The sequence below is a fragment of the Copadichromis virginalis genome, linkage group LG7, assembly GCF_057382275.1.
Source record: "Copadichromis virginalis isolate Kocher_CV1m ecotype Utaka linkage group LG7, C_Virginalis_male_GT1.1, whole genome shotgun sequence".
Classification (NCBI taxonomy): domain Eukaryota; kingdom Metazoa; phylum Chordata; class Actinopteri; order Cichliformes; family Cichlidae; genus Copadichromis; species Copadichromis virginalis.
This window is the reverse complement of record NC_140624.1, coordinates 33,215,747-33,223,557: the sequence shown is the minus strand read 5'-3', so window position 1 is coordinate 33,223,557 and position 7,811 is coordinate 33,215,747. Positions and strand designations below refer to the sequence as shown.

The following is a 7,811-nucleotide window of genomic DNA, read 5'->3' as shown; positions in this document are numbered from 1 at the left end:
CCTATTTACCACAAAAATTAAAGAGAAGGCTCTGATTGATCTGTAAAAATAGTTTCTCTGTCAGCACATCGTAATAATTGTGTTATACTTCATTTATTTCACTCTAAAGGCATCTATTGAACATTAACTGTTACATTTGTAATGTGATTTTGGAGTTTCAGTGAGATGCACTGTATGTTTAGCTTTGATTTAAAGCCTAAGTCACTGTGTCACTCTAACTCTCAATTCTTAAAACCCAGTGCAATTCCATGGGAAAGTGTAATGGGACAGCATTACACCAAAAGCTGTGTTTAACAATATCTTAATATGTATTTTTTCTTAATCTGAGAGTTTACATGCTGCCGATGCTTCTGGTGCCTTTTTATGTTATCAAAATACTTTGCCAGCGCTGATTTTCTCCTCCGTTGTTGTTACACCTAAAGAGATTCTACAGATTAGCAAGTATAAAAAATATTTAAAGATCAAATGTATGTGCTTTATTTCCCTGTCAATCATAAATCTTTTTTGATCGGTTTAATATGAGGCTAAGCTCTTCTACAAATACTCATTATAATGATGTTTATTTATTTATTTTTTGTATATATATATAACACCCGACCTACTATTTACTATGAAGGCCTAAAAGTGCCTAAAAAAATAGTAAAAACTGCAACATATCTAAGATGATGATAATAATAATAATAATAATAATAATAATAATAATAATAATAATAATAATGATATTAATAGGCCTACTACTAATAATAATGTTAGCATTTATGAGTCTGTAAAGTGTGTTGTGATGAATTTTCTTTTTTCTAATTGTCTTTTCTTAATTATTTCATTTTTCATGTTCTTCATTTGTCCATTGTTTCTTTATTGTTCATGTACTTTGCCTTTTAATTTCATTAATTTTTCTTTTTCTTTTATTTTCAATTTAATTAATGTATTGTATGCATGTATGTGGATTTAATTTTATTTATTTATTGCATTAATGGCCATGTTATTTTTCATTTTGCACTGCATATATAGTTAGCTAAATTTATGGAGCAGTCCATTGTTTTCTCTACAAAACTCAGTGGTGAGAAGTAAATGAAATTTGCAACATGTGAGGTTTGGATCAAAAAGCACATTTTCCTTTTTTGTCCTTTATTCATTCATTCATGCTTTACGGAATTTGTAAGATTTATGAGACCAGCGTTTGATTTGATTTGGTTTGCACTCCTTTCCCCCCTAAAAATTAAGATTTTTGTTGTTCGTTCCTGTTCGTAACCTGTTGAGGCCAATATAACGTGCGGACACAGACTCGGCGAGGACGAAGAAGAAAGCCCTACATTTCCGGTTGTGTAGTAGCCAATCAGGAGTCACATCCTGGAGCAACGCACTGTAACTGTAGTGTGTGGCTCGGAACCGGACGGCTAGTCGGCTAACCCACCGACAGAAGGCTAAAAACAAAACACCGTATATTTGTTAGGTTTCCCTGTTTGTTCGCTCTGAACATCACCCGGGTAACCGCCTCACATCGCAGCAGCACACTGCACCATGGTAGGCGTTAAAGTGATCGGGAGCGACCCGGACTTCCAGCCGGAGCTAGCCGCCGCCGGCTCCAGGCTCGCCGTGGTGAAGTTCACAATGGCCGGGTAAGCTCAGGCCCCTCGAGACTTAATCCTTAGTTTCGGGATATGACTGAGAAACATTCAGGGATAGTCGCTTAGCCGCTTTGAGGAGGTGACATGAGCTGAATATTTCTCTCACCGGCAGCGTTTATTGTAATGTAATTACGGCCGGCATGCTAGCGTTATGCTAGCAGTGAGCGAGGCGTTAGCTCACTAGCGCTGCTGCTTACAATGACACGGCAGTATTACAGCAACTTGGCTGCTGAGGTGTGCGAGTGAGCTGGCTGATTAAATAGAATGAGCTCTACTGTAGCATTGTCCTCATGAAAAGCAGAACTACTACCACTAGCATAACAAATGATCTGTTACGTGCGGGTTTTCAGGTCTTTGTGTGATTTTATGAACACTCTGATTGTAAGAGGCTTTGATTGATCTATAGGCCTGTTAAGCTGATGAAAAGACAGCAGATCAATAGTGATGATAATCAGTTTAAAGTATCTAAAGTTAAAGGTTATGTCTTTCGTTTGGGACACATTAAATGATGATAATGCTGGGTTCTTGTCCTGAGGGTAAACTCACGTACCCACAACAGCAGCAAAAAGGTCTAAATGAAAAGTTTAGACCAACATTAAAACTTGTAATTCATTTATTAGTTTACATTCTACTAAAGGTTTTTATGATATTATAATAAATAAAGGAGTAAGTTAAGCTTGTATTAGCTTCACTGAGCAGTGTTATTGTGTGTGGCAGATTTTCATCACATCTTGCAGGACAAGTACTGCAACAATTGATGCACTGATCCATCGTGAGACTAGAATTGACCGCTAACCTGCTCTGTCCTTCCTCCTCAGGTGCCGGCCATGCATCAGAATAGCTCCAGCTTTCAACACGTTGAGTAACAAATACCCACAGGTCGTCTTCCTCGAAGTAGATGTTCACGTCTGTCAGGTGAGTCTGATTCACCACGTTGTTGACATCCTGTGCAGTCCTGAAACAAGAAAAATACAGTGCTGTGAAAAAGCACTGTATTTTTTCTCTACAAAATGAGTAAAAATATGAGTAAATACAGCCACCCAAACTTACATAGCCTTGTGTGAAAAAGTAATTGCCCCCTTTATTAAGTGAGATTAGCCACATTTTTTGGAAAGCTGAGTGCATTTTCATTAGCCAGACCCAGGCTGAATTACTGTCAGACCTGATGAGTCAAGACATGTAAATAGAACCTGTCTGGCAAAGTGAAGTAAGATAAAAGATCTCAAAAAGCAAGACATCATGCCACAAGCTAAAGAAACTCAAGAACTGCTGAGAAGCAGAGTCAATGACGTCTGTCAGTCTGAAAAGGATAAAAAGCCACTTCGAAAGCTTTGTGACCCCAGTGAGAGCTGTTATCCACAAATGGAGAAAGCCTGGAACAGTGCTGAACTTTCTCAGGAGTGGCCAGCACAGCAAAATTACTCCAGAACACCATCCAAAGAACTTCAGGTTGGCCTTAACTTGCCTTAGTTAAGGTCAGAGTTCTTGATTGAACAATAAGAAAGACTGGGCAAAAATGGCATCTATGGGAGATTTATAAGGACTCATTCTTTTTAACACTCTTTGCTATTCTCCATGGCCAGCTGACGGATCTACAACAACACAAGCAAGAGTAGCCCACAGAGCAGTTGTACCACATACTTTGTGTCATGTTTTTCAACCCTGAAAGTTTAATTGGGATGTCTCCTGCACTTATGAAGTCACGAGGGCTCAAAAAGGCTACAAAAAAATTTAAAAGGTTCCAAATTTCAGCCCAGATGAGATACATTGGTGGCCTATAAGTCAAACAATTGTCATACTGATGGTTGATTTCTATGGTTTCATGAAATTAATACAAAAAAAACAAAAGGGGGAGGGAGTGGGAAGCAGACCAAATTTACTATGAATATTGATTTTCGTCTATTAATGGGAAACAAGCTCAAACTTAACTGTGACCTAACTGACAATATTACTGATCGTCTACAATCCCTGAAGTCGTCATCATCATCCTCTGCAGACTGAGTCAGAGCAGCAGAAATGTATGCTTCTGTCGGGGGTTATGAAATAATAGACATGTGTGGTGCCGGTCAATAGTGAGACCCAAACAGGCAAGTTTAGTTGCACTAAAGTCTGATTATATTCTGAATTTTAAATATATATTTTTTCTAATTTCCTTAGGCAACGGCCGCAGCCAACAACATCTCAGCGACACCAACGTTCCTGTTCTTCAGGAACCGGGTGCGGGTCGATCAGTACCAAGGGGCAGACGCTGCAGGTCTGGAGGAGAAGATCAAACAGCACACAGAGAACGACCCTGGAAATAGCGAGGACTCTGACATTCCTAAGGGATATGTGAGTGGATAATGTTCCTGATGGCTTTCAGAATCAGAATCAGAATCAGAATTGCTGATGAGGACAGCTGGATTGTCCGCTGGCCATCAGCAGTGTTCAAATAAAGAAATAATCTGTGCATTTATTGCTAGTTGAAGACAGCAGTCACGAAGTTAGGGAAAAGGTCATTAGTCATTGTCTCCTTTAGGGATGTGCTTTTGCTTATGAATGCCAGCTCAGTACGTTCCCCTATATTTACATTTCTCCTGAGTTATTTTACAAAGTTAGAAAAGCTGTTTAAGCTGAGCCTGGTGTAAAGAATGGTTCACAGTCTCTTCCTCACAGTGAGAAATAAAGCTATTTCTCACTGTGATTATTGATCAGTACTCTACATCAGCATTTGAAAAAGTTGGACCAGTGCATCATGAGCCAACTTGACTACCAATAAAGGTGTGAGTCAATCCAGTTGTCCCATATTTCTGTATTTTTTTCAGTGTAAGATATATATTCATTGTGGTATTATTTAGAAAAAGCAGCATGTCGGATAGCATTGTTTTTTAAAAATGAACTTTAATTAAAATAAAATGCCATTAAAGTTCATATTTAATAGTTCTTATGTCAATTTTCATCAAACCCAATAAGACATTCTTACATTTTTTAGTACTCTTAAGGCTTTACTGAAGGTTCTCATCAGTGTTGGTGTGTTATTTGTGGTAGATGGCAGTGGGTCACGCCCCCAAGCAGACAGCATAACATTTTCACTATTTTCAGTGCTGGCAGCTCTTTCCAACAAGGAACTGAAGTCACTGCTAAACCACAAGACTATTGACAAAAATGTGTGTTTTACCTCACCTGACACAGGAGCTGTTTCGTCCACTGCTTCCTAAACAAGTTAATTATTTTGTCTTAATGTGTAACTTCTGTGTTTTAATAGTTAAGTTTGAATAAAAGATAAAGTTATAAAATACGAAGTCCACACAAAAACAGACCAACAAACTGTTATCTGTGATAAAAAGCATTGTTTTGTCAGCTTTATTTCTTCACAGCGGCTGAACTTTGTCACCTGTTGCCACTTATGACATTATAAATTAAAATGTACCTTTAAAGTTTGAGTTAGTGTTCAGATGAATCACCACCACATCATGTCACCATTAATCATACTGTCTAATCTTATCTCGATAATCCACTCATATGTTTCAAAAACTAAACATCATCCAGCCATACTCTGTACTAAACCAATGTAAGCACTGATTTGACAGTAATGCTCTCTGATTCAGTAAAAAATGATAGAAAAATACCATAAATAGCCCAACTCTGTGAAAACACGTGCAAGCTTTGCCACAGATGAATGAAAAGGTTAAACAAATGTGTATGTAAACCTGCTGCAGTACACACATGAATCCAGCTTCATAAATATCGAGCCGTACACGAAGTTTGAACTGAATAAATGAGTTTGCCTCCTCTGCTGTGTTTCAGATGGACCTCATGCCTTTTGTGAACAAAGCCGGTTGCGAGTGCCTCAACGAGAGCGACGACTGCGGCTTCGACAACTGTTTGATCAAAGACTCGTCCTACCTGGAGTCTGACTGCGATGAACAGGTTCGATTTTTCACTTCATGCGGGAAGTTTAAACATTACAAGTTTAAAGTTCTCACGAAATCAGTACCTCGCTCAGCCTGGATGTTATTTCCTCAAAGAAGCTGGTTTCACATTGAGAATGTCTAATAGATGAGTTGTCTCTTAAAAACATGTTTAATTTGTTTGGACCTCTTAAAATGTGACGATACATTTTCAGGGGTTTATCCTCATATGAAATATCTGGGTAATCATGATACTTTTAAAGTGGTGTTCCTGATAATTGTTTTTTCTTATTCTTTCTAATATTTGTCTCCTGAATACTCAAGAGAGAAATTTTTAGCATATGGTTTTAATGACCCTGAATTTAGATTTTTTTTCTCTTTATGTTCATGACACTTTTAAACAGGAATGTAAACTAGCTAAAACATATTGTGCGTTTAAAAAATGAAACAAAAATATACAACAAATATCTTCATTTCAGACAACATAACCAGCACGAGAGGCTTTGCTGATTATATTTATTGATTTAACAAATCCCACCCATATCATAATGTCTAAAGCTAACAGACTTGACATTTAGACATTTTCAAACAATACAAAATAAACTGAAACTCTCAGGTTTGTTCAGGAAACTGAAACAAAGCTAAAACTAACTGAAACCCTTAGTCTGCTCTCATTCTGTTTACCACCTTAATAAACTTTGTTATATGTGGAGCATCAACCTGATGGATGTTTTCCTTTTTAAATTTTGTCCAGTTCTTGATAACGATCGCCTTCAATCAGCCTGTGAAGCTCTTCTCTATGAAACTACTGTCCTCAGACTTTGGTGAGTGTTTCTCCTGCTGACATTAATCACAGCCTCTGGAGCATCTGGAGGCGCTGATATGAACTTTGTCAGTTTCTGAGTGGTAAAAAAAAATCATCATCTTCTTTCTGTGTCTCATTTTTTCTTTATTTTTCACTCTCTGTCAGCCCAAGCCCCTAAGGTGGTGAAGGTGTTTATCAATCTCCCTCGGTCGATGGGGTTCGACGACGCAGAGCGGAGCGAAGCCACTCAGACTCTGGAGCTGTCTGAGGAAGATTACAAAGAAGACGGTTTGATTCCTCTGCGCTATGTCAAGTTTCAGAACGTACAGAGTGTTACAGTAAGTGTTACCAACAGTACCTCTGAAACATTACTGCAGTTAGATCTTAATGCATTAGAAATGTATTTTAAGAAGGTTGTTAATGAGCAGCAGAAGAGGCTGTGATGCAAACGGCAAAAATGCTCAAGTATATACAATAGAAGTAAATCCTGTAGGTGGGGGGAAAAGCTTTTAGAGGTTTATTTGTGGGATGGTCACCAAAATTGTGAGTTATAGGAAAAAGACTTCCCTCTTGGAGGAATTTGGAGAAGTAGCTTGGGAAGGGTTGCCCTATGGACACATTGCACGCTGGCAGAATCAATGAACAGTTAAAGAAAAACATTTTTTGTGTGTTTTTGTTGAATTGTTAAATCATTTTCTTGTTTTTTTTCCCCTTCAGTTGTTCATTAAGTCAAACCAAGGAGGCGAGGAGACGACAAAAATCAACTACCTGACATTCATAGGCACTCCGGTGCAGGCCACTAACATGAACGATTTCAAAAGGGTGAGGAGCAGCTGCAGCAGCCTGTGCTCATTTGTGTAGAGCAGTGTTTGACACTCACCCATGTTTTGTCCCCACGCAGGTCGTAGGGAAGAAAGGCGAGAGTCACTGAGCAGGAGAACAAAGGGGAGGATGAGGAGGAGGCTGAAGATGCATCCAAGGACTTTCCCCCTCTCTGCCAAAGCTGTCACACACATGATGCTCACATACAAACACACACAAACACACAGGGCCTCCAACTGTCCTCCTCGAGCTCTGAATGAATGCTCCACCTGTGGAGTCTATAAATCATTTGTATTTTAATTCTGATGGAACCTCTGTAAATAAAACACGATCCTTTTTCAAAGGCACGTGCGTCAGTCTTGATTTATTTTAGTAGTAACACCACGAAGACATGGCTGCTGGAAGGTTATACTATTATTCACTATTATTGAGTCAGAACAAATGGTATTGGTTTACTGATGCATGACAAGCTGCAACCTGAAAAATGGAAAACAAAATGTGCTTTCAGTTTTATCACCACTCAAACTATTCCTCTCACAGGTATCAGCCATGACCTGAAAATCCACTTGCTCTTTCCTCTCGGTGGTAAAGTTTCTTGCACTCCATGTTTCTGAGAGGTGAAATGTCAGCGCTAACTATTTGTTTGGATCAGAACAAATTCTGATG

At 38.6% G+C, this 7,811-nt stretch overlaps 1 protein-coding gene across 1 annotated transcript; it reads left to right on the top strand.

Annotated features, from left to right (window-relative positions):
- The first annotated feature begins 1,263 nt into the window (after nt 1–1,263).
- On the top strand, nt 1,264–7,488 carry txnl1 (thioredoxin-like 1). The gene is made up of 8 exons (XM_085463107.1): nt 1,264–1,619; nt 2,447–2,543; nt 3,786–3,959; nt 5,415–5,537; nt 6,273–6,342; nt 6,489–6,661; nt 7,041–7,145; nt 7,225–7,488. Exons 1-8 carry the CDS (start codon nt 1,522–1,524, stop codon nt 7,252–7,254), a joined length of 870 nt encoding a protein of 289 aa, XP_085319233.1. The 5' UTR covers nt 1,264–1,521; the 3' UTR covers nt 7,255–7,488.
- The last annotated feature ends 323 nt before the right edge of the window (nt 7,489–7,811 follow it).